The 26,544-nt window shown below is 43.8% G+C and overlaps 3 protein-coding genes across 4 annotated transcripts in view; 2 read left to right on the top strand and 1 right to left on the bottom strand.

The window, feature by feature from the left end:
* Positions 1 to 13,060, bottom strand: part of LOC114363880 (uncharacterized) — a 29,112-nt gene extending 16,052 nt beyond the window's left edge. Inside the window, exons 1-15 of the mRNA XM_028319744.1 lie at positions 12,917 to 13,060; positions 12,201 to 12,428; positions 11,516 to 11,677; positions 10,742 to 10,966; positions 8,864 to 9,064; positions 8,064 to 8,223; positions 7,171 to 7,320; positions 6,455 to 6,582; positions 5,960 to 6,061; positions 5,311 to 5,432; positions 4,193 to 4,322; positions 3,089 to 3,242; positions 1,798 to 1,915; positions 1,310 to 1,360; positions 1,009 to 1,156 (exon numbers count right to left, since the gene is read on the bottom strand). Of these exons, the coding sequence (XP_028175545.1) occupies positions 1,009 to 1,156; positions 1,310 to 1,360; positions 1,798 to 1,915; positions 3,089 to 3,242; positions 4,193 to 4,322; positions 5,311 to 5,432; positions 5,960 to 6,061; positions 6,455 to 6,582; positions 7,171 to 7,320; positions 8,064 to 8,223; positions 8,864 to 9,064; positions 10,742 to 10,966; positions 11,516 to 11,677; positions 12,201 to 12,428; positions 12,917 to 13,060 (2,223 nt within the window). The remainder of the gene's footprint in view (positions 1 to 1,008; positions 1,157 to 1,309; positions 1,361 to 1,797; positions 1,916 to 3,088; positions 3,243 to 4,192; positions 4,323 to 5,310; positions 5,433 to 5,959; positions 6,062 to 6,454; positions 6,583 to 7,170; positions 7,321 to 8,063; positions 8,224 to 8,863; positions 9,065 to 10,741; positions 10,967 to 11,515; positions 11,678 to 12,200; positions 12,429 to 12,916) is intronic.
* Positions 13,061 to 13,294: 234 nt separating this feature from the next.
* On the top strand, positions 13,295 to 19,033 carry LOC114363889 (17-beta-hydroxysteroid dehydrogenase 13). Of its 2 annotated transcripts, none has more exons than XM_028319762.1 (6): positions 13,295 to 13,581; positions 13,891 to 14,028; positions 14,571 to 14,762; positions 17,647 to 17,776; positions 18,250 to 18,426; positions 18,814 to 19,033. In XM_028319762.1, the coding sequence occupies exons 1-6, from the start codon at positions 13,348 to 13,350 to the stop codon at positions 18,957 to 18,959; spliced, it is 1,017 nt and encodes a 338-aa protein (XP_028175563.1). In that variant the 5' UTR covers positions 13,295 to 13,347; the 3' UTR covers positions 18,960 to 19,033. The 2 variants fall into 2 exon arrangements, with proteins under 2 accessions (XP_028175563.1, XP_028175564.1); XM_028319763.1 differs by lacking the exons at positions 13,295 to 13,581; positions 13,891 to 14,028; positions 14,571 to 14,762 and adding exons at positions 15,704 to 15,997; positions 16,336 to 16,473; positions 16,961 to 17,152.
* Positions 19,034 to 21,958: 2,925 nt separating this feature from the next.
* Positions 21,959 to 26,033, top strand: LOC114363881 (oxysterol-binding protein-related protein 1-like). The gene is made up of 6 exons (XM_028319745.1): positions 21,959 to 22,293; positions 22,716 to 22,876; positions 23,255 to 23,452; positions 25,345 to 25,489; positions 25,828 to 25,973; positions 26,028 to 26,033. Exons 1-6 carry the CDS (start codon positions 22,152 to 22,154, stop codon positions 26,031 to 26,033), a joined length of 798 nt encoding a protein of 265 aa, XP_028175546.1. The 5' UTR covers positions 21,959 to 22,151.
* Positions 26,034 to 26,544: the final 511 nt, after the last annotated feature.

The following is a 26,544-nucleotide window of genomic DNA, read 5'->3' on the forward strand; positions in this document are numbered from 1 at the left end:
TTTTGAACGATTTTTACTTTCACTCCACTTTGACTCGTCGTTTTGTAATAAAACAGTATGAACACTACTACGGCAAGTTTTTTATAAAGTTGCCGCAACTATCCAAGATTCCAAAATGGTATAATACTCTAAGAAAACTAGTCGCAATAAAGATATGCGTACCATTTTTACAAGCACNCCCTAAGCAGGCTCTGGATTGGAATCCCCAAGGAAAACGCAAACGTGGTCGACCCAGGCAAACTTGGCGGCGCACTGTAGCGGACGAGGCGAAGAAGATAGGCAAGACCTTGAGCGAGATCAAGCGAGAAGCTCAAGACCGAACGCGATGGAGGACTGTTGTGGACGCCCTCTGCCCCATCTAGGGGACATAGGACCATAAGTCAAGTAAGTCAAGTCAAAGTTTCCGCTATGGGTGCTGTACGATCCGTCATACATTTAATGTCACTTTTTTACGCAGACTACATCAAATGCGTTTGACGTAAACTCACACTACGCCCCCTGAATGTACCTGTCATAAAAATGAAACTCGTACTTTTGTACCGAATGCAACAGGTTACGGGACTGTTCCCACCTCTCGTTCCCACCGCTGCATCTCCTGTGTAGCCAGGATCTACAGGAACCGAAGGTCAAGTTTTTCCCGGGGGAAAGTTAAACTGTCATTGACTCGCAACGAATTTAATCAGAACATAAGAGAAGAATATTCAGGTTAAAAACTGTGATATTTTTGAAAAGCCAACTCTGGTGTTACTATTTAAATATCATATCCAAACCTAAATTACTGGTGACTCAGACCTTGAAACTTGATTAATGAGGAATTCTCCAGGAACTAATCAAAGACGAGCGAAACTCGGCGAAAGGTCCTGATAGATGAAGTGCACTGTACTTCGCAACAACTTCGTAGATCCTGGTTATAAAGGAGTAGCAGGGATTTGAATGCAAGGTATCGATAATACTCGCTCATGGCTAAAGAATAGAACTACAGCCCACACTTATAGTAGACGTTCTTACCATGATATCTTGAAGATGCAGGTCGACACTGGCCACGGAACAGTCCCTTTCCTGCGACAATCCGCTCATCTGCTCCGCTACGAACTCGCCTAGTAAAGTGGCGCGTTGCTTCAGTGAAGATGACACTTCCTCGCATTTGTCGCGATATCTGTTTTTAGGGAAACAAAGATAATGTATACTACTCAAAATAATGCTCTACATTTTTATTTTATTTTACTGTATTAGAAATACGAACAGTATAAAATATGAAGAAAAAAAGTGGAAAAAATTAAAATATGTAATAATAAAAAAACAAACCCACCTAACTTCGTAGTGAGCATTTTCAATTTCAAAGTAATGAAGCGATTTAGCTCTGAAAAAAAAACATAGATAAATAAAAATATGGTCCTTCGAGCTAATGAATTAAAATAAAAATAGTCCTTCCATCTAAATAATTATCATAAGCGGTGTCATATCATTAATTTTATCTATACCAAGTAGAGGTGGGCGCCACGCCGGCGCGCCGCCGCCGCCGCGAATTTTTCCACGCCGCCGCCGCCGACGACCAGCAGTCGGCGCGCCGATACTGATACTGCACCAACTNCATCTTTTCGAGCACTTTAGTGCTAGATGATGTCCATGAGATTATCGGAGTAAATCTACAGATTTCTCTCATGAAAAGCAATCATTTCATCTCTATCAGCTAGGAAAAAAACGTTTATTAGATTTTATCTTGTTTCATCGTGTGAACTATTCTACTAAAATTTATGTCACAACCTTATTGAGCCTATGTGATAAATTGATACTCACGGGTCCCCAAACCAGATCCTCAGCTTGAGCAGATAGGAGCGCAAGTTATGGTCGTCAGGAAGCAGCGGCACGCGCAGACGAGACGAACTCATTCCCAGCTTCGACTCCGATTGGTGGTCTAGGAAATAAAACGTTTTTATAGATGACCCACGCTGAACTGTCCCACCACACTCAATGACAGGGGGGCGCTACCATCGTTCAACTATATGGTTTCCAACATGGCAAAAATCGGAACCAGCGATCCGGTATTGACGGTGGCGCCCCGCTGTCAATGTCACGGATAGGACAGTTCAGTATATTGGGTCTATATAATTCCAAAATACTGAACTGTCCTATCCATGACATTGACAGTATCCGTCCGATGGTGGCGTCTCCTTGTCAATGAGTTTGGTGGGACAGTCCATTTAGGTCATCTATACAAAGATAGCATCGACTGCCGTCAAGTCCAGGTGAACTAGAGGGCAGAGGCACTAGTTGTAATATGTTGTATTATGGTCTACCGTATTTACGCTAGTCGACGCGTTTGAAAACTATCGTCATTCGCGTATAAATCGATGTCACTTATCTGTAAAATATCGAGTCATGGAAAAAATATTTTAATAAATAAATTAGTTTTTCAACTCCGTACTTTTTCACATTGGCAGCTCACATCACGAACAAATTTATATCTCAGTTATTTTAGTTCTTTAAATAATGGTCCTTCGAGCCGGATCGTATAAACTCACGAGGCGATCTGATGTCCAGCCCGGAGGCGACATCGAAGGGCGGTTGGTGGAACATGCAGATGAACACGGGGTCCCTGTGCGGTGGCTTCTTTATGTTACACTACTATAAATAATGGTCCTTCGAACCGGATGGTATAAACTCACGAGGCGATATGATATCCAGCCCAGAGGCGACGTCGAAGGGCGGCTGGTGGAACATGCAGATGAACACGGGGTCCCTGTGCGGTGGCTTTTTTATGTCACGCTACTATAAATAATGGTCCTTCGAGCCGGATCGTGTAAACTCACGAGGCGATCTGATGTCCAGTCCTGACGCGACGTCAAAGGGCGGCTGGTGGAACATGCAGATGAATACGGGGTCCCTGTGCGGAGGCTTCTTTGTCACACTATTATAAATAATGGTCCTTCGAACCGGATCACTCACGAGGCGATCTGATGTCCAGTCCTGACGCGACGTCAAAGGGCGGCTGGTGGAACATGCAGATGAACACGGGGTCCCTGTGTGGCGGATATTTTGTTACACTACTATAGAAGAAGATCCTTCGAGCCGAATCAACTCTACTCACGAGGCGATCTGATATCCAGTCCTGACGCGACGTCAAAGGGCGGCTGGTGGAACATGCAGATGAAAACGGGGTCCCTGTGCGGAGGCTTCTGCTCCATGAGCGCCTGGATCGTCGGGAACGACTCGCCTAGACGCTTCTGGACGTAGAAACCTTCCTGGAATGGTGAAGGTTAGATAGTATACAAGTTTGAACGTCAACCATACGGAGTACAATTACAGGACTTTCAAAGGTAATAGTATTCCATGGTGGTGCACACACATTTAAAAATAAATCGTGTAATTTTTTTTCAATCAATTAATTTATTTTCATTTTTATCGCCTCAAATGGTGAATATTAGATGATTTTTTAGAAACGCCACACACGTCAAGTTCTTAATCGAAACGATAAGGTCTGATAGTTGCGTCATGTGACGGGCGATTTGCACTAAATAGTAAAATGACGTCTGAATGGTTCCTCGAGTGTACAGACCGCGAGGGCCGTTGGGGCAGACCACGGGACGGAAGACGTAGTGTGGGCAGGCCCCCCACAAGGTGAACCGACGATCTGGTAAAGGTCGCTGGAAGTACCTGGATGCAGGTAGCGCAGGACCGGCCGTTATGAAAATTGGGGGAGGACCTTGTCCATTCAGCTTCAAATAATTCGTGACACCATAAGTGGCCAAAAAAGTTGAAAATACAACCTTATTCCAATTGTAACAAAGACGTGTTCCGAACTTTTTGGGTGTCACGAACTATTTGATCGAAACGTGGTCGACCCAGGCAAACTTGGCGGCGCACTGTAGTGGACGAGGCGAAGAAGATCGGCAAGACCTGGAGCGAAATCAAGCGAGAAGCTCAAGACCGAACGAGATGGAGGACTGTTGTGGACGCCCTCTGCCCCATCTAGGGGACATAGGACCATAAGTCAAGTAAGTCAGAACTATTTGATGCTGACGCCCGTATGAATTCACAAACATTACTATAAGGTCTCATAATGCACGTGGACGCACAAGGTGACACACGAACCGATCACAGAGCTTTATTCAACGCTGTGCTTGAGAAAGCATCGTTTGTGAATACGAGCGTGAGTGTTTAACAATTGACGTCACTTTGCTAAAGAACGAACCTGCGTGAAGTCGTTGATGTCGAGGCGGCCGGTGTAGGCGAGTTGGGCGGCAGGATGGCGCCGGAAAATGGCCTCCAACGCCGGCTCCCACGCGCCTACCACGTAGCGAGCTAAACGGTTGCCCACCATGCTGTAGAATCGATATTGAGATATCAAAAGCTGGTGGGTAATGAAGTCTTAGGACGCCTTCAAACTAGAGGCGTGAGGAAGCGCAGTTGCAGCGCCACTGCCGATTGCATTTGACACGGTATAGTGACGCTTCTAGAAACAGACAATTTGACACCATTCCCCAAAAATTCGAAATCACAACTTTTCCAAAAAGACACTTCATTCTGGTCTTAAAAACTTAATTATTTTTATTACCTGTAAATTACGATTTTTGGTCGCATTGTAATTGAAAAAAGTAGTTTAATTGAGTTGACAAAATAGTAACGTCACTTGCTTGTAGTGCCATACAAAATCTATGGGAGAGTTTCGTTTTGACAGTTTTAAAAAGTACGTCAATTGATTGGTGGTGTCAATACGTCTATTGTATAAAAAGTAGTAGTGGTACGGCAAGCGCGCTACTGTAGCGTTTCTTCACGCCTCTAATTTGAAGGCACCTTTACACCACGGTTATTACAACCGACAACGACGTTGCTAATTTTATTGTACAATAGCAACACGAATGCGACTAGTTACAACTCGCTGCATTTACGATTATTATGACATTGTGTCGAAACTAGCGCCACTGGTAATTGACCGGCAACCAATGACAATACAAAATAGCAATCGTTTATGCACCAACTGCTTTAATTTTGTGCTTAACCCAAAGTTTGACTGAAAAAGAATGCCTTAAGGCATTAAATTCGCAAATGGATAGTATGCTAAAGCCTGGTCCGTAAGCACGTAGAAACTGGTCCAATGACCCCAAGCTACCCATCCTTATCGCTCGCACGTAATTATATTGCTGTCGCGACTCTGCGACGGGCACCCGCAGTGAGTGTGCGAGCGCGACAGCAACATAATTACGCGCGAGCGATAAGGATGGGTAGCTTGGGGTCGTTGGACAAGTTTCTACGTGCTCACGGACCAGGCTTTATATGCAATAAGGTTTTTAATATGTAAAATAATCTTACTAGTGTATGGTCCCTAGTTCCAAGTAGACGTCAGCGCCGTCGTCGGTGACGCTGCATGCTATGAGCTTGCACAGCGCCGTGCGAAGACCGATGTGCTCTATGCTGAGGTTGTTGGATACCGCCTGAGGAATTACTGACTTTGAAGCTTTTGCTACTTTAAAAACTCTGGCGCAGAGCCACTGTAACTATCTTATTCCCAAAATAGTAAGACACTGGTCTTAACGCGACGTTTATTAATGAGTTACATTATGTACGTGAGTAAGCTGTGAAGCTTGACGTTTCGGCTGCGATGCTGCAGCCGTGGTCACAAGCAGACTGGCGGCTCGCGGCGTCGTGTCTTACTATTTTGGTTGAAATAGAGCGTACATCTGTCACAAATCTGGCAATCTGTCACTGTCAAAAACACAGACAGTGAAAGCCAAGTTTAAACAAAGGAATAGTTAAGCTGTCATTGATTTAGCTGAACTGCAATGCGACGTGAGCACTGCTTATCGTTTCAGTAGCTGCTACATATGAGTATTGACAGCTATAAACATGTGTGCTTGTATGTGCCAGAGTTTTAAGGCATGAATTCAACAAGTAAACTTCAATTAAAAAAGGGTATTTTCGGAAAAAGTCAATTAGAATATTAACTTTAACCGCAAATTACCTCTTCGCCCTTGCGAGACGTGAACAGCTCTTTGGCCATGTCCTCTGCCATCAGCCCGCTGAGAACTGTGCAGGTCATGATCTTCAGGTTGATATCGATCCGCTGTAAAGTAATAATGCCGCTTAAATAAATTACAACAATGGCATAAAATACTATAAGGGCTCCTGCACACGACGCCGTCACCGCGCCGCCGCCGTGCCGTCGCCGCGCCGCTACACTGTTCATACGCACCGAGTAAACCGCCGCCGCGCCGCCACCGCGCCATCAAAGCATAATTTCGCCAGCGGCGCGGCGGCGGCGCGGCAGCGGTGTTCACGCGGCGCGTATAAACAGTGCAAAGGCGCGGCGACGGCGCGGTGGCGGCGCGGTAGCGACGTCGTGTGCAGGGGCGCTAAGACGCTTGCGGATGATTTTTTTTATCGATTTTTCGTTTTCGATGTAAACTCGCGGAGATGAACAAGCCTGGTAATACCCATGAAACTTCAATGCATCTACCTGCAATATGTTGAGCAACTCCTGCATAAACTCCGGGTTGAGCATGGCCTTGGTGCTGACGTGGTAGTTCTGCAGATTGATGTAGCACTGCACGGCCAGCCGTTGCGCCTCTATCGGGTTGTCCTTGACTGAAAACCACAGCATTTAGATGGTCAGACAAATCGAATGAACCTTTTTAAGGCGATTACCACACTGCACCGCGCTCCGCCGCGGTACGCGGGACGACAGTTTTAATAATTGTATGCAAGTACCTCAGTTTGTATAGAAAACACGCGCGGCACAACACACTGACAACGCGTCTGCGCGCGGGATTCTTTATATGTAGCCACGCGGACCGCGTCGGAGCGCGGTGCAGTGTGATAATCGTGTAAGACAAGAGAGAATAGAGAAAAGCTATGAATCGACCTAGACGAGAATCTACACTGAACAACAGGTTAAATGTTTGACGAGTAATATGAACAATTAGAAACATATGAAATGGAAATCTTTCATTGCATTACGACTTATCACATTATTTAAAAAGATCCTCATGCCAATAGATGGCGTTTTCTGTATATCACATCGCGGTGATAAGCATTCAAAGAAATTGGGCTTCAAAGAAATTCCATGAGCACTTTTGGCAGTTTATAGGTTAAAAGAAGCTCATTTTGCCGTCTTTTGGCTCCTTTCTTGTTTTGTGTGGGGTACAATAAAATGTTATCTATCTCAGTACTCACACTTCTTGTTAATGTTCCTCAGAGACGCGAAGGTCTTCGGCTCCACCAAGCTAAAGGCAGCCTTGGGGATGATGCGGCACAGCTCAGCCAGAGCTCGCAGCGAGTTCATGCGAATGTAGAACCAGACGGCAGCATCGTCACCGAGGATAGCTGAAGCAACAATTTAACGTTATTATAGTCTGGTCTGTTAGCACGTAGAATTTTGTCCAATGACCCCAAGCTACCCATCCTTATCGCTCGCGCATAATTATGTTGCTATCACACTCACTGCGGGCGCCCGTCGCACAGTCGCGACAGCAATATAATTAAGCTTTTAAAAGCTTGAAAAACTAGATTGCCTCAAGTAGGAATTGAACCCACAATTTGCTTAAAGCTTTAACAAATCCTTTTAGTTTCCCACAGTAGAGAATTGAAAACATCGGGTCTCAAACGCAACATTATGTAGTACATGAATACTTACAATGGAGTGCAACAGGGAAGCTCTTGACCTGCATCTAACCTAACGAAAAGTGACGATCAGACCGAAGATCCTAAGAATCTTCAACCTGCGACTTCAATATTATTGTAATAAGGTCAGATGGAAAGTGATCTTCTCTATTGACAGTCGAAAAAGAGCCGTTTCAAATATTTGCATCCAACACCATGACAGCAACTGGCAACGTCCTATGGAAAAGCTAAAAACAACCGTATTCCTTACCGCACAAAGCCTCAATGATGTTGGTGTCCGACATCCTCAAAGCAGCAGGCAGCAGCTTGGTCATGTTGGCGACGCCCATGGTCACGTTCTCTCTTTCGACAAACTATAATGAACCTTATTCCTTACTGCACAAAGTCTCAATGAATGATGTTAATATGTCCTCTCTCGACAGTCAAAAAACAACCTTATTTCTTACCGCACAAAGCCTCAATGATGTTGGTATCCGACATCCTTACAGCGGCCGGCAGCAGTTTAGTCATGTTGGCGACTCCCATAGCCGCGTCTGCGAGCAGTTCTACATTGGAACTGAGCAGCTGGTGGCAGAATACCAGGTCCGTGCCGGTTTGGTAGAGAGCCTGTAGAGAAATTAAATAGGGTATCTGTATTCGTAATAGGACAAATAATACTGATTGATTGATTGATGAAACTGCTGAACGGATGTGCTGAAACTTGACACTCGGATAGTTATTATGACGTAAAGAAAGAATTTTCTAAAATCACCATTAGGGAAATGAGATGCAACGGAGGTCCAAAATTTAACGCGAAAGACGCCGCGGACAAAAGCCTGTAAATCACATTCTAGCAAATTATGATGGATTTTTGAATGGAGTTGATTAAAATTAATTAATTATGGGAATTGTAACGCAGGCAGCTGTATTAGAGCGGAAGTGTGAATAAAAATGATTTGAGAAAAAAGTTAATCCAAATTATATTATTAGGCATTATAGTACTATTTAATGTGAATAACGGGCAAGACAAGACTGTTTTCAATTCAAGATTATTAGGTATAGTTCGTTTCATCCACGAAAATGCGCCCACCAATTTTTGGACGAGGGAAGCGCGGGGTGCGGGGAGTTTGATCCGAGCAATCCGAGCGTCATTATTGTAATGTGCAATCATGGATGATTTAGCGTGTACCGATAACACTCAAACATTAGAGGAAGAATGGTGGGGCGGGTCTTCGTGGATGAAACGATCTATACATTGACTACTTACATCTCTCCCGTTAGAAGTGAAAGACATCTTGGTCAGCACAGCGAGACAGTGCGGTTTCATAGCCGGCAGCGCCATCTCCAGGTAAGCCAGCAGTCGGAGGATGCAGCCTGACTGGTACAAGTGGGCAGCATTCTCTTCGGTTTCCACGTAGTTGCGTAATACTCCTAACACTTGGGTGTGGACGTCTCGGAACTCGTAAGACTGGTGGTGGAATAAATACGAACATGGATTAGTATACATAGTCACCCAATTCAACATATCCATGAAGGAGAATTTGAAGGTAAATACTATCCACAACTTGTAAATCTTTTTTTTAGCTTTGGATTTTGTCGCAATCAAGAACATCATCATTATCCTTATCAAGTCATTTGCAGGTATCTCAAATTTACCAGGGGCAAATTGAGGCTGTGAAGATGTGTAATACCGGAGAGAAAGAGAAAAGAAGAGTGAAGGTGTCTACTGGTCGATTCGTGATCCGAGGAACGCGGGTTCGATCCCCGCCGCCGCTTAAGGCGATTAGAGTCCTCAATGACCTTGGCGTTTGACCTTCACGCCGCGTGCAACACCCGCGTACCCCGCACCAAAAACTCCGATTTGACACCGATCAAAAATACACGGGCATAGGTAGATACAGAATAGAAGCTCTTTCTTCATACATTACTGCCTATTATTTTAAACTTAAATTGATGAACCTTGATGTCGGTGTCATTTAACTCAGGCGTAAAGGTATTTAATAAAAATAACAATATCCATGAACATTTTGTACGGGATAAAATTTTATTTTATTTCCGTTTTTTCCTTTTGAGGTACGGAACCCTAAAAAAGACTTGGTCCGTCAATTATACATTATCAAAAAATATTGGACACAGGATATTTTTATATGTCAATTAAACAAGTAATTGTAAAGTTATTGGTTTGGTAATTTAGGGAAGTTTATTTGCACTTAACATGAAAAATATGGTATCAATGCACCTATACCGGTATAATGTAGAGTACCTATGCACCTTCAGTGGCAACAACAAGGTCTACTGAGTACCTATAGTCTAATAAAGGCATGAAATAGATTAATTTCACTAAAAATTAAAACCAACTCCAAAACGAATCACCAAAAGGTAGGCTGCCACCGACTCCGAAAATGGCTAATTTGTAATCAGTATCCAAATTTTTAATAAGCTCTATAGAACAATTCAGTACCACTTTATCTTAATTTTTTTTAATGTGACAGGAAGCAAACGAGCAAACGGATCACCTGTTGGTAAATGATTACCGTCGCCCATAGACACCACACAACCTCCCCGTCTGAAGGCCAGCGGCCGACTGCCGCCCGCACCCCGCGAAGGCCCCCTCAACAGCAAAACGTTCGGAATTTATCAAAAGTAAAATTTATGAATGAAAGTTATGTTCGATTGAAAAACGCAACGTGTCATTTAAAGATTAAAGAATTCCTAATCTATTCGTGCAAAAATCTTTTAAATTAACATAGCCGTTTTGGAGGAGTAGGGAATTTAAGTAAAAAATCGATGTCCCGTATTTATTTTTTTAATCCAAAACAAAGAGACGTAGCGAAAATTCAAACGTCACAAATGTAGTCCTTGAACTGTTGTATAACATATATTTTTTTCAACTATTTCTGTCCAGCAGTAAAAGAGGAGTAGGCTTTACAAAATGCCCATTTGGCGCGGATTGAGGACTCTAATCGCCTTAACTATTGTAGCGACCCTACTCGTCATACAAGCATATTTAGCTTACTACGAGGGGTTAATGGGACAATTAGTGATTTGTGCATACAAATTGCTAACATTCTTTTAAAAAAATACTTATAAATAATAACACTTATTTCAGTGCTGATAAAAATCGTCAATATTTTTTTTTAATCACCTCCAAAATATCGCACAGGTCCAAAACCCCGGTAGACGCCCTAAAAGTCCTCTGCACCACTTGGTCCTTATACCGGCAGATGAGCTGGTCCACCGTCCGCAGCGCCGCGTGTTGTATGGCCAGGTACTTGCTCTGCATCAGGGCGAGCAGAGAAGGCCAGCTGAACTGCTGGTTCTTGGTCACTTCGGAAGCGCAAACTGGGTCGTCTAGAAGGTTGCTGAGGGTCTGGGAGAAAAATAAGAACTAAATCACTTTCTAATAAACTTTCTAATAAACTATGAGGAAGGAAATTTTCCTAATTTCCTTCGTGAGTTCCACTCACAGGCCTCAGATCTCTGAGGCAGTGCAGCAACCTTTAATTATTCGAAAGCGATACATGCTGGACAAAGACCCCAAGACCCCCAAGACTTGCCATAACGACGTCCAGCAGTGGACGTCATTTGGACTAAAACGAACGAACGATACATGACAGCTGGAAACTTTTCAAGAACCAGTTAAGTACATTAGGGCGCCTTCAAAAGAGACGTGAGGAAGCGCTGCAGTAGCGCCACTGAATTTGAAGGCGTCCTTAGTATTTTAAGTATACTGGCTGATTAATGCAAGCAATAAGTGTCTGGGTATATTTCAGCTCCTACGTTCGATAGATTTCATATATTTCCAGCGCAGATATCACGGGCGTCAAGCCAGCAAGTCGTATAAGCAATAGCCCTAGTACTGTAGTTTTCGAGTATGTGCTAGAATACATAAGTTTGAAGCCTAAAAAGGAGCCAATACCTGTAGACAGTTCTTCTGGACATCAGGATCTAAGCTGTTTTTCATTCTTGAAAAGAGACTGCTCAGTATATTTGCGGAGACCAGCTGTTCGCAGCCAAGTGGTTCCCTGGTCAGCTCCGAAAGAACTAACGAGGCGAATTCCAAGACAAATACATCTTCCATCTGGAACCAAATTATGATGCTTTGATATAATAATCTACTAACTATACTACAGTCAAGTACTATTCACAGCATGCTTGGTTAGATATTACATGGGCTACGTCAAGCTGTAGAACTCCTATAGATTGTAGACTTGAATTCTTCCTATGCTGACATCGGTCACGTAGGCCGTAATATGCAATCGATCTCAGCATAGGAGAGAATCAAATCATACAGCAATGAAGATGAATAGAAATGTGTGTCTGTCGATATTAAAACCAAAAGAGTATCTTTCCTGGTTGGATTTAACGGACGTCCTACGCTGCACTTTGCGGTACGTGGCCTCATCTCCAGAATCTTGCTGCTCCATCGACCGTCAGCTCCCCCAATGATTTCCATAATGGCCGGTTGGTGGCGGCCTGCATCCAGCGCCTTCCTGCTACCATTACGAATTCGTCGGTCCACCTTGTGGGGTGGTACTACGTGCCCTGCCTATTGCCACTTCAGCTTGCTAATCCGTAAGGAGTCTCAAGAATGTAAATGTTACCTTGACGAGCATAAACGCGATCTTCCTCAGGTTCTGCGAGTTGGCCAGCACCTGCTCCGGGCCCCTCGGCAGCTGACACAGCTGCGCCAGAGCCTTCAGCGCGAACCGCTTGATGTTCAGCTCAGGATGCTCTACGTGGGGCAGGATGTAGCGGATCGCGTTCAAGTTGAAGAGAACGTTGCGGTTCGCCATGTCTTGCGCGGAGAACTTCGTGATCGCTCGGAGAGTCTACGATACGAGTGGATTAGTGAAAACCAGTGAAAAGAAGTTGGATTTCCAAGTGCATTGGTTTGTAATACCTAAAGACACCGCCTTGTGGTGTTTATGATTACGAAGTTCGATTTGAGAATATGTTGGACTGATTTAGAAAATGTATTGATGAAACCAGGATTTCTTGAAGAAACGTCGGTAAGATTTTCGTTGCTGGTAATTCAAATTCAAATTATTTATTCAGTACTAGGCCCTATTCTAGGGCACTTATACACGTCCCAAATATAGCTTGCCCTACCACCACTTCGGGACAACACATGGCTGGTGCTAAAAAGCGGCGGAAGAAACTCAGTCACCTTTGTCAATGTTTCAGTTCTTGAAAGACCAAGTGATTATTTTTTGTTACATATACAATAGACAGGCTGAGCAATTACTATGTGCAACAAGGGCAGCGAGAGCGACATAATTTACTTAGCCATTTAGCTAAGAAGTTAGTAAATGTTTACCTGACATAGTATCTCGGGTTCTGCGGATTCCAAGAGCAAAATCGAAGTGTGGGCACTCTCAGGAGTTATAGTATACGGGTGGAAGGTCAAGTCCTTTTTGTCAGCAGACCGATTCTCCCTCTCCTTTTGAAGTGGTTTTGCCATGGTTGTTGAAGCGCTGATAGTTTATTTATTATGAAAATAAATAAAAACCCAAGTCGTATCAATAAATCAACAAATTCACAAACTTTGAAAAAGTTATGACATTTAATAAATGTAAAGTCAACCAGACACCAAAACTATAAAAAGTTTTAATCAGTTTTTACCTCCTTTTAGCTCAAGAAACTCCTTCCAATTTCAAAATCCCACTTGCTAATCATGTCACCATCACCTGTCATTCAAACCTGTCAAACATGAGCAACCGTATTTTATAGAATTTACCTTTAAATATTATGTATAGGCGAAACATATTCGTTCGTTCCATAGGGGGCGCAGCACGAAAGTTCAGGGCACTGCAGGAGGTATGGATTCTGCCGTGGTGGGGCAGTGGCGGGCTGTCTGCTGCCCCCCTGTGGGCCTTGGATACCCTGGTGCTGGTCGTGAAGCTGTGCTCTACTTGTGCTATGGCAGTGTTTAGGGTGCTAATTCCGCCAGCTATGAAGAGCTTGCACGGAGAGACGGTGTTGGTAAGCTATTCGTATTTCATACAATCATAGTTCTTGATTCTTAGTCATATGAGACGGTTTTGTAACTCAGCTTTATCAGGCAAGTCACTACGTAACAATCTATCGTGCGCAGAATCACCGGGCCGGCCGCCGAAAATTCAATAAGCGTCAAATGTCCACGGCATCGTCAGCATCGTAGTTTTCTATACGCGTACTTATTCGTCATTGTACCTACCACATTGTACGCTCGGTAACAAAATTACGGCCTGCTTAACAAAATTACGCGCCGTGGTTACTGGTACCTACTTACAATAACGTTTCTTTACAAAGATCACCGGAGCTGGTAATGGTGTTGGGCGGGAGCTGGCCATACAGTTCGCAGACCTCGGGGCGACCGTCATCTGCTGGGACAGCGACGCGCGCCGCAACAATTCCGTCATCGATGAAATCCGCAGTAAAGACGGCGATGTTAGTTAACATACCTACTACCTTCATAAGACCTTAATTCGTTTCAGCCTAATGACGTCCACTGCTGGTCAAAGTCCTCCCCCAAGGAGTTCCATAACGATCGATCCTGCGCCGCCCGCATCCAGGTTCTTCCCGCGACCTTCACCAGATCATCGGTCCGCCTAGTGGGGGGCCTGCCTACGCTGTGTCTTCCGACCCGTGGTGGCCCGTCATAAGACGTATCGATAGTTTAAAGAATTAAAACCATATTTGAACCAGGAGTAAAGTGAGCCTGTTGAGTGAAGCAACTCCGGTTTCTATCCTGGTGTCATATTTTATGAGCCACTATAGGCGAATGATGTCCTTATTGGACCGACTCTTATTATTTTCGTGGATAACGGTGCTGGTTGTGCATTTATTTAGGATATATCTGTAAGACTTTTTGTAAAAACCGTTTGTACAATTGTTTGTTATCCCTAATAACGTAAGACTCAATGGCTGAGTTTTCCGCATTGGTTTATTGGTTGGTTGGTACCTATAAAGATTAATAAACACCTTTTCAGTGCTTCGGCTACACTGTGGATATAACAGCGCGGGAGCAGGTGTCCTCGTTAGCAGCGCGCATGCGCCGCCAGCTGACCGACGTGTCTATGGTCATCAGCAACGCGGGCGCCTTGACCTATGCTCCGCTTAACCACCTGCGGCCGGAGTCCATCGCCAGGATCATTGACATCAATCTACTGGCGCATTTCTGGGTAAGGATATAACCGTTGGGTAGATTAATCTACTTCGGCTATATCGTGGATATAACAGCGCGGGAGAAGGTGTTCTTCTTAGCAGTGCGCAAGCGGAAAAAATTCCACATAACCCATGAGCGGTCCCCAAGACCCCAACGGCCAGTGAATACCTATAGATTGTGAGGTCTTAAGAAGTCTCCAGAAAGCGCGGTCGCCTAGTTCGGTGGGAGTTCTGGTGAATACCGCTTTGTAATTTTATAAAGGTCTTTTCAAGCTTTCCATTGGTATACCATGCGCAAAAGCGTCGTACTTTGTTGGCAAGTGAAATTATATCGCTTTTCTCAATGAGGNCCCTGTATATGGCTGGTGCTGAGAAGAAGTGGCGGAAGACTCCGTCAGTCCGACTCAGTCACCTTTGTCAATGCTTCAGTTCTTGAAAGACCAGGTGATTTTTTGTTACATATACCTACAATAGACAGGCTGAGCAATTACTATGTGCAACAAGGGCAGCGAGAGCGACATAATTTACTTAGCCATTTAGCTAAGAAGTTAGTAAATGTTTACCTGACATAGTATCTCAGGTTCTGCGGATTCCAAGAGCAATATCGAAGTATGGGCACTCTCAGGAGTTATAGTATACGGGTGGAACGTCAAGTCCTTTTTATCGGCTGACCGATTCTCCCTCTCCTTTTGAAGTGGTTTCGCCATGTTTCAGAAGTGCTGATTGTTTATTTAATAAGAAAATAAATAAAAACCCAAGTCGTATCAATAAATCAACAATTCACAAACTTTGAAAAAGTTATGACCAAAGCATGACCAAAGAATATATTTACGTTATGACATTTATTAAATGTCAAGTCAACCAGACACAAAAACTATAAAAAGTTTTTATCCTCCTTTTAGCTCAATCAACTCCTTCCAATTTCAAAATCCCACTTGCTAATCATGTCACCATCACCTGTCATTCAAACCTGTCAAACATGAGCAACCGTATTTTATAGAATTTACCTTTAAATATTATGTATAGGCGAAACATATTCGTTCGTTCCATAGGGGGCGCAGCACGAAAGTTCAGGGCACTACAGGAGGTGTGGATTCTGCCGTGGTGGGGCAGTGGTGGGCTGTCTGCTGCCCCCCTGTGGGCCTTGGATACCCTGGTGCTGGTCGTGAAGCTGTGCTCTACTTGTGCTATGGCAGTGTTTAGGGTGCTAATTCCGCCAGCTATGAAGAGCTTGCACGGGGAGACTGTGTTGGTAAGCTACCTATTAGTTTTTCATTTGTAGTTCTTGATTCTTAGGCATATGCTTCAATGGGCATATGAGACTTTTTATAACTCAGCTTTAACTAGGATAGTAACAAATCTATGGTGCGCAAAATCACCGGGCCGCCAAAAATCCTATAAGAATCAAATGTCCCTGGCGCTGCGGCGTAACATTCTACAAGCGTATTCGTCATTGTACCATATTGACGCTTGGTGTACTTACGTCTGCTTGCAGCTTACATGCAAACAAAATTACGCGCCGTAGTCAGTGGCACTTACAATAAATTTGTAGGTACTTACTTATACTATAACGTTTCTTTATTATGTTAGATCACCGGAGCTGGTAATGGTGTTGGGAGGGAGCTGGCCATACAGTTCGCAGACCTCGGGGCGACAGTCATCTGCTGGGACAGCGACGCGCGCCGCAACAATTCCGTCATCGATGAAATCCGCAGTAAAGACGGCGATGTTAGTTAACTTACCTACCTTCATAAGACGTTCGGTGCCCTTATCCAGACTTTTCCCGCGACCTTCACCAGATCATCGGTCCGCCTAGTGAGGGGCCTGCCTACGCTATGTCTTCCGACCCGTGGTCGCCCGTCATAAGACGTATCGATAGTTTAAAGTATTAAAACCATATTTGAACCAGAAGTAAAGTGAGCCTGTTGAGTGAAGCAACTCCGGTTTCTATCCTGGTGTCCTATTTTATGAGCCGCTATAGGCGAATGACGTCCTTATTGGACCGACTCAATGGCTGAGTTCTCCGCATCTATTCATTTGGAAATAGATGTTATGACGTAGGCATCCGCTAAGAAAGGATTTTACGAAACTCTACCCCTAATGGGGGAAAACGGGATCCACGCGTACGAAGCGATGCGCGGGCGGCCGCTAGTTGGTTTATTAATTGGTTTATTGGTTGGTTGGTACCTATAAAGATTAATAAACACCTTTTCAGTGCTTTGGCTACACCGTGGATATAACAGCGCGGGAGCAGGTGTCCTCATTAGCAGCGCGCATGCGCCGCCAGCTGACCGACGTATCTATGGTGATCAGCAACGCGGGTGCTCTGACCTATGCTCCGCTTAACCACCTGCGGCCGGAGTCCATCGCCAGGATCATTGACATCAATCTGCTGGCGCATTTCTGGGTAAGGATATAACCGTTGGGTAGTGATTCTACTTTGGGAGCAGGTGCCTCCTTAATAGCACGCATGCGCCGCCAGCTGATAGACGTGTCTAATGGTCATCAACCACCTGCGGCCGGAGTCTATCGCCAGGATCATTGACATCAATCTGCTGTCATTTCTGGGTAAGTCATTGAGGTCATATCATAATGACTCCGTTTCATTGGCTCCAGAGGACACCGTCGGGTTTTAAATGGGTAGCCTAGGCCCCGCTTTTCTAAATTCCCACTTACCCACGAGCTGTCCCCATCGGTCAGTGAATACCTATTGTGAGGTCTTAAGAACTCTCCAGCAAGCACGGTCGCCTAGTTCGGTGGGAGTTCTGTTGAATACCGCTTTGTAATTTTATAAAGGTCTTTTCAAGCTTTCCATTGGTATACCATGCGCAAATGCGTCGTACTTTGTTGGCAAGTGAAATTATATCGCTTTTCTCAATTATACCACGAATAACTTTTCAGATAATACAAGCCTTCCTGCCGAGTATGATTGAGAGGCGGCACGGGCACATCGTCGCTATCAACTCCAGCGCGGGCTTGATGCCGTGCGCCGATATGATTCCGTACTGCGCTGCCAAGTTTGGTCTTAGAGGTAGGAACTTCATCTTATATCAAGCCTACATTTACATAAAGGTCTGATCGCATTTGAGCGGCGCTGAACTATACTATAATGAGATGCACGTTATTTAACGTCGGTCTCGTGTGGTTTAGTACAGCGCTGACTGTATTCAGGTTATCGCATCATGATAGATGCTGATTCCACTTTGTGAAGTTCCATACAAAAGCTAGGATCAGAAATTTTGTTGCCTCCAACATTTCTGCACTACGTCGATATCAAAAATCGGTTCATACTCTTTGTAAGAAAGAAAGAAGAAAGAAAGAAATAGACTTTATTGAACACAGTAAGCACAAATTATAAACAATAACAACACAAAACGAATATAGAAAATAGTGGGTCACTGTGTCCCGTTCAGCATTTATCCTGACATGCTCGTAAGGGCAGTCAAGAAACTGGTATTCCGCGAGAGCCCTCAAATTGCCAAAGACAAATACTTTTGTGTCCAGGTCTGATGGACTCCATAACCGAGGAGTTGAGGCTAGACACGTGGACCAAGAACATCAACATCACGTCTGTATACCTGGCTACGGTTTCGACAGGGCTGTACCCGCCGCCTACCGATCGCTTCACTTCCCTGTACTCGGAAATCACGGCTAAGGAAGCAGCCAAGATCATCATTGATGGTATGTTTCAATAATAATAATAATTCTGTTTAGAGATTTTCGTTTCGTCGTGTAAAGGTTCGTGTTCCATATAAGGCACTGCCTCTATTCCCAATGACATCGTCAGGCCCCTCTTTCCTACTGTGCATATTGGGCACGTGCCCACTGCCTGCAGTGCCCCCATCTGCTCAAAAGACCTTTTTCCAGATGATAAGGGTCCTTGTAAGATCTTTAAGTGCCCAGGGCCCCTAGTAGCGTAACCTATTAAAGACGGCCCTGGGCATCGTCATAGATTGTGACGCCTTTGTAACTGAAACACGCAGGCCTGCATTAAGAACGTATTCAAATAATATTTTTTTTACACTTCAAAACAGAAGCACCTTAAAATTTTAACCCTTATTGTTGCAGGAATCCGCAAAAATCGCAAGAGCATCAGTATACCGTCGTTCATGAGGTGTCTCATAGAGCTCAACAACCTTATGCCGTACCGCATAAGGGTCATCTTCACAGACTTCTTCAACTTTGGCCATAGAGCCTGGTTTTGTTTTTGTTAACAGCAAAGTAGAAATGTATTGAAAAGTTATCTTATGAGAAGTTTACATTATTTGTTTGTAGTTTAAAACTTTAGGTGTGAATTGTTTTAGTAAACTATGTTTAACATTACTTTGCTTTTAATTTTCTCTTAGTAGACAATGTTATGATAAGTGATGCCATTTTGCACTCACCAGTTGGCGCCACAGTCGAATAACCTTAGGCCTCCCGCCGCCGCACTAGGCAGCCTGGCTGCGGCAGCCAGTAGAACATTATGACGGTGTGCGCGGTGTCACTTATGGCGCATCCACACATGCCGCCGGCTTATGCCGCCGAGATTTGCCGCGGGATTACAAAATGCATTGCCAGTGTGCCATCCTGGCCGCCGGCACGTCGCCGGGTTGGCCACTGGCCGGTGCCGTCTGGCATGTGTGGATGCAACATTACAGTAGCGCCTACCTGATAGTGCCTCCTGCCTGAACGCTTCTGATCAGTTGGCGCCAATTTTTGAGGCGCTACCGAGTAACAGGACCTTACTCACTAGTAGCGCCAACTGGCAAGCTCAAATACACGGTAACCGGAATCATTGATGATTAAAAAAAAACAAAATATTGAACTTACAGATATATTTCAGGAGTCTTCAGCATCACAAGTTTCATTTATATACATTTATGAGTAGGCATGGTAACATCATTCACCGTCTGGCCACATCGTTCACATATAATATATTTGTTGTGTTCCATAGCATGTTCATCTCTGGCCTTTTCATCAGCGAATCGTTTGCAACAGACATTACATGTGTGCTCTTTCAGCTTCTCATGCTGTAGTGAGTGACGTAACAATGAAGACGGAGTGGCAAAACTTTTGCCGCATGATTCACACAAATGCCTTCTGGGTATGCCTTGTTTTGATGTGTGGGTCTTTACATGAAGGTATGTTTCTTTGTGGTCTGCTGATGTGAAACTGCAAACCTTGCACCTGAAATAATATAATGGAGTATTGTATGACTTCGAAACTGATTTCAGAAGTAGCAAATTCAGATATGTTTACAGGTTTCAGATTATAACTTTGTACACAAATTAAGAAATGCGACGTATGAGAAGTGGGCATTTAACATAGCCTATGTGCATGTAACTTTTCTGTGACCATTACATCTTCCAATCCAAAAAATCCTTAATTTTTAGCTGCCTAGCTGACCAGCTGAAACTATAGAAAAGTCCTTTTACATACCTATACAGCAAGTTGTCTGATGTTTTATGTTCTTCCTTTCTGTGTTTAGCCAAAGCTTCACTGCCAATAAATGTATGTCCACAAATATCACAGATTCTCTCCTCTGCTTTCAAGACATGCTCCTTGGCATGGTGGTAGAGCTGGTACCTAAAATAATACTGTGATTACGTTGTTTGCACCAAAAGAAAACAATATTTTTACACATAAGGCCCTCTTACTGGAAGGCCTTTATGAGTGTTTGTTGCATTTCTTGAGAGGGTAGTTTGTTTATTTTTGATCATAGACAATCCAAGTTTTTGAACCTTAAAACCAGGCAATAAAGTTTATATATGTGATGAGCAATTAATGCATGCTGTCTCTCTGAGACGTAAGTTATAAATTAAAAAAAAATCATAAAAAGTATTTAAACCTTTCTCTAAATATTTCTCCACACTCCTTACACCTATAGCTGCACCCCATGACAGCACCATAATCAACATGGCATGTCTTATGGTGCTGGTTAAGTTTCTCCTTGCTTGGAAACTGCTTCCCACAGTTGCATGTCAAGGGAAATGCACTACTATGCGTCGCATAGTGTTGTTGCATCTTCTGCTTTGAATCAAAGAGCTGGTTACAGTGAACACACATGCGAGACGCAGCATCGCAGGTGCTCAAATGTTGAGTCAGTTTATGAACACTATCAAACTTTACTTCACATGCAAAGCAAACCAAATTATTCCTATCTAACATTCTGATTTGCACTTTTGAGTTCTGATTCATGTTTGTACATTTTACTTTAGGCTCAGTCTTTTTCATTAGTAACTCTTTTACCACATCAATATCCGAATCCAAGACATCTATCTCCATTTTTAAATCTGCTTTCTTTATGATGGCCACTGTGTCTTTTTTCTTTGGTGTCGGCACTTTAACTTTGGCAGCAGCCATTGAATTTTCATTCCTATCTAATAAATTGACTATGGAAGGAATATCTTCCTTGCCCAAGTTGTTGAGGTATTCTTCTATATTTGCAGTGTTATTTAAGAACTCTAAAAGAGAGTCGGAGTTGTATTCAGAGTCAGGTAATGGCTGAATGGGCGTTTTTGTTTCTGTGGATTTTTTTGCCTTTTCCTGAACTGCGGATTCGAGCCAGTCCTGGGAGCAGCGGGCGTTGAGTTGGAAGTTGTAAAAATCTTTCAATTGACTCACACAGGACCCACAAATAGCAGTAGGAAGCTGGTCATTGGGAACCACTCGTAGGTCGAGGCAAGATTTCAGGTGCAAATGGATCGTCGGGTCTCCAAGAATTGATACATGATCACTTTCCATGTCTAGACATATTCGACAACATTTCTGAATATCACCTTCTTCCATATTATTATAAGATCAATAGGTATTTTGAATAAAATACAAGCAAGGCAAGTAAACAAACTGAAATGAATGACAAAAAGAGAAACGGTCAAAAACAGATGTTTTTGACAGCTAAAAGTGACATTGATAAAACGAAATAGCCCTTGTGAAAGTATGATATAAGGTCCATTTTGAAAAGTAATAAGAAAATGTTTACCGAGATACAATAAATTACTGGATACAGCACAGCTCTGTAAAAAAAAAATTTAAAAACAAAAAACACTTATCCAACGTCTTAACAGAGTTTCATTCTGGTTGGCAGGGGAAATCAAGCATGTTGGCTTAAGCTCTTGTGTTTTAAGCACAAGATAAACGAGGAGGTCCAGAGATCAAGCTAGATTTTCACGTCATTTTCATGCTAAGTTTTAGTTCAGCCTAACTATTATCATATCTTTGGCAGTTGTCAAAAAGGTGACTTGGGGCTGCGGCTAAATCACAGATGAATATTATTCATTCAGAAAATTATTGGAATATTTTAGAATTTCACGGTTCACTGGAGTGTGTGACAAATTATTTACGACAGGTGACACCCGATATCTTGTGTATCAATGGTCTGATCAAGCTTAGTGTTCGCGCTAGAGTATATTTTACCATCAACCATGGATATCCATTCGGAGGCTGCTACTGTGGAGATCCAGGAGTCTCTCCTCTACTCAGCCAGGCATGGAGAGCTGTCTATCGTCAAGGCTCTGCTGGAGGCCAATCGTGAAGGGAAGTTGACAATGGACATAAATTGCAAAGGTACCTATTTCTATTTGTTATGGAATCTTTTCTGAAAGCCAGCTTCATAGAAAATGTGCATTTAATAATTAATTACATTACATATTTATAAGCTATTCTATAAATAAGTATACGTAGGTACAGATGTATTATTGCTAAGCTCACAGGCATGAGTCATAATACACATTGATATTTATATACATGTTTTTGTATGTTATCTGGAATTCTAGACCATTAAGAAAACGTTTGCTATATAATTTTACTTGGCTCGCAACTGTGTAAACACAAAGTAACCTATAATAAAAACCCATAGTATGTAAATTGCTAAATAATATTAGCTTCAATAAGAATGCTTGTGATTATGTTTTTAAATTAGCTCGTTCATTTATCTTTGTGCACATAATGCAATTTATTTTTTACACTAAATAACTTTACTTCACCAGGCAAAAACAAAAGCAACTTAGGATGGTCTCCGCTACACTTGGCATCGTATTTCGGCCACGTGGAAGTGGTGAGGGCTCTCCTGGAGGCCGGTGCAAACGTAGATGCAATCAATGACACAGGAGACACACCGTTGCATAAAGCATGCTTCACTGGAAATGAGGTAGGTCTAATGTAGCAGTAAATAAGAATTTCATTTAGTTTTGATCCTTTTTATTCCCTGGCTAGTCTATGTATTTTGTCAGGCAGGTAGTATTGGGTTGATAGTAAACAGATTTTGAAGATAATAATATTATGCTCCTATACATAACCATACACGTCAGCCAGTACATCTTTTCATTAATGAATAAGCAGTTATTTCCAATAGACATAAACAGTTTCCAATCCAAATATCTTTTTTAAACACTGCTGCTTTTCCAGTATATACTGCAAAAGACGCAATGCAATTGATGCATGTTTTTTAAAATACTTATCTAAGCACAGTATTTTCATTGCACATGTATTTGCTAGTCAGTCCGTTGTATCATACCAATTTTTGTAGGAGCTAGTGATCCTCCTCCTAAAATACAAAGCGGACGTCCACATCATGAACGGCGAGGGCCGGACTGCGGGTGACATGTGCCGATCACGTGACGTCAGGCGGCTGGTCGATGCAGCGCAGCGGGCAGAGAGGCTTGAGAGAGAGCAGCGACTGTTGACAGCGGCCAAGGAAGGAAAGATTGAGGAGATACAGGAATTGGTGAGTCGAATGTCGGATTGCGGCTACATGTGCAGGTCACGTGACGTCAGATGGCTTGACAGAGAGCAGCGGCTGTTGACAGCGGCCAAAGAGGGGCGGATTGAGGAGATACGGGAATCGGTGAGTCAGGGGTCGGACTAAGGGGGGCATTTTAAATCATATGACGTTCGTCGCTTGGTTGATGCGACACGGTGTGCGCGTAGAAGCTCGAGAGTGCATCGGCTGTTGACAGCGGCCAAGGAAGGAAAGATTGAGGAGATACAAGAGTTGGTGAGTTGAGGGCTGGATTAAAGGTGACATGTGCAAATCACGTGACGTCAGGCGGCTGATCGACGCGGCGCAGCGTGCAGAGAGGCGAGCAGCGGTTGTTGACAGCAGCCAAGGAAGGAAAGATTGAGGAGATACAAGAGTTGGTAGTTACCAACTCACCTAGTAGTAGTAGTAGCCGCAATCCGCCCCTCTACTTAGAGGGGCGGATTGCTGCTACTTGTGCAGGTCACGTGACGTCAGATGGCTTGACAGAGAGCAGCGGCTGTTGACAGCGGCCAAAGAGGGGCGGATTGAGGAGATACAGGAATTGGTGAGTCAGGGGTCGGACTAAAGGGGACATTTTAGATCACATGACGTTCGTCGCTTGGTTCATGCGACACGGTGCGCGTAGAAGCTCGAGAGAGCAGCGACTGTTGACAGCGGTCAAGGAGGGGCAGATTGAGGAGATACAGGAATTGGTGAGTCGAGGGTCGGACTGCGGGTGACATGTGCTGATCACGTGACGTCAGGCGGCTGGCTGACGCGGCACAGCGGACAGAGAGGCTTGAGAGAGAGCAGCGGCTGTTGACAGCGGCCAAGGAAGGAAAGATTGAAGAGATACAGGAATTGGTGAGTCGAGGGTTGGACCGTGGCTACATGTGCAGTTCACGTGACGTCAGATGGTTTGACAGAGAGCAGCGGCTGTTGACAGCGGCCAAGGAAGGAAAGATTGAGGAGATACAGGAATTGGTGAGTCGAATGTCGGATTGCGGCTACATGTGCAGGTCACGTGACGTCAGATGGCTTGACAGAGAGCAGCGGCTGTTGACAGCGGCCAAAGAGGGGCGGATTGAGGAGATACGGGAATCGGTGAGTCAGGGGTCGGACTAAGGGGGGCATTTTAGATCATATGACGTTCGTCGCTTGGTTGATACGACACGGTGTGCGCGTAGAAGCTCGAAAGAGCATCGGCTGTTGACAGCAGCCAAGGAGGGGCGGATTGAGGAGATACAGGAATCAGTGAGTTGAGGGTCGGACTGCGGGTGACATGTGCCGATCACGTGACCTCAGGCGGCTTATCGACGCACCGCAGCGGGTTGAGAGGCTTGAGAGAGCAACGGCTGCTGATAGCAGCCAAGGAGACAGCGGGGCAGGAACTGGTGAGTTGAGGGCCGGTTGATATAGTAGATTGTGATTAATAGACACAGTTTCCTATCCTTGAACTACTTGCTGGGACTTCTACTCAAAAACAATCTTCAAGAGTCCCAGTAACTGCCAAAGTAAGCTCGCACTTATCTTATTTAGGGCCGCGCATGATAAAAAAAAGTTACCTCGCCTCTGCAGTCATCATTACCAAACCACTAGTGAAAATGGTTCCCCAAATTACACTATTGAGGCTGACAATAGTGACTGAGTTTCTTGCGCTGCTTCTCAGCACTGGACCATATATTGTCCCGAAGCAGTGGTAGGGTTAATATTGGGACGTGTAAAAGTGCTTTTTAAAAGCCTATTTGCAAAAATAAATGAATTTTATGAGTTTTTTTTTTTAATTCGAGCCCTAGCCCTTAATTACAGAACTTCGAATGCGAGCTGGAACGAACAATGAAAATGAGTCACAAAATGTATAATTTGTTTTCCCTCAGCTAAGCAGCCCCAACCCGCCAAACATCAACTGCGTGGACGCGCAAGGCAACTCGTGCCTGCACTGCGCCGCGTACAGGGGCCACACAAGGCTGGCTGTACTCCTGCTGCAAAATGGCGTCGATACTACGCTCAGGAACAACTGTGGTGAGAGAAACGGACTCAAATTCTTCTGAATTTTGGCTACGTGTCTTATAAAAGACAACAATTTACTGAAATGCTGGAAATTAAGATCAGTAAAATATAGGGGTTTGAATTGTAATATTAACTGGGAGGGGACCCTTGTAAAGTGGGAGACAAATGGCATGTATCTCATTCTTAGAAGATATACAAGTAAGGTATCCCCGAGAGTTTGAGTTTCAGCAGAGGCCATATTGCTAATCCTGCCTGGCAGAAAAAAAGGTGGGAATAGTCCGATTCTGGAGTCCTAAAAGTACAAGAAGCTACCTTAATACTGTAGTGATAATATTCAATTTTGTCTACAGGCCAGTTAGCCATAGAGATATCCAAAGACAACGACGTGCGCGAAGTTCTCAACGTGAGACCAGTGCAAAGGTTGCAGCGCACAGCAGCCCGGTTTGAGGGCCCGCTGCTCAAGCGATCACGGTTCCTGGGCTGGCGACCGGTCTGGGTGAGAAAAGCAGTTTTAAAGCTAATAATGTTTAGGTTTAAATTGGTTTGGCAGACATAATGCGGATTGCTGAGCTGACGTAAAAAGACGTAGTTATTTAACGAACATTTTTTTCTTCCATCATCATCATTTCAGCCACAGGACATCCACTGCTGAAGATATAGATCTCCCCCAATGATTTTTAAATTGGCCGGTTGATAGCGGTCTCCATTCAGCATTCTGTTATATTGATACCAATTTCAATACATACTTACTACAAATTATCGCCGTCAACTATTTTCAACCGACTTAAAAAAAGGAGGAGGTTCTCAATTCGACCCGTATGTGTTTTTTTTCTATGTTTGTTACGCGATAACTCGGCCAATAATGAACCGATTTGAACAAATCTTTTTTCGGCGTATAGGTAATACCTCAAAGTATTGCAGCGATATGAAAATGCCACAAAGATATTTCATACTTCACAAAGACTGACGCACGATAAAACCATTTGCATCATATTGCTTTGGAATATTCTTTTATTATTGTGGCAATGTAAACGAGACAGAAAGAAATACTTGAATACCTACTCGTA

This window comes from Ostrinia furnacalis, unplaced genomic scaffold (assembly GCF_004193835.3).
Source record: "Ostrinia furnacalis isolate ACB-3 unplaced genomic scaffold, ASM419383v2 OfSCF7331, whole genome shotgun sequence".
NCBI classification, from domain to species: Eukaryota; Metazoa; Arthropoda; class Insecta; order Lepidoptera; family Crambidae; genus Ostrinia; species Ostrinia furnacalis.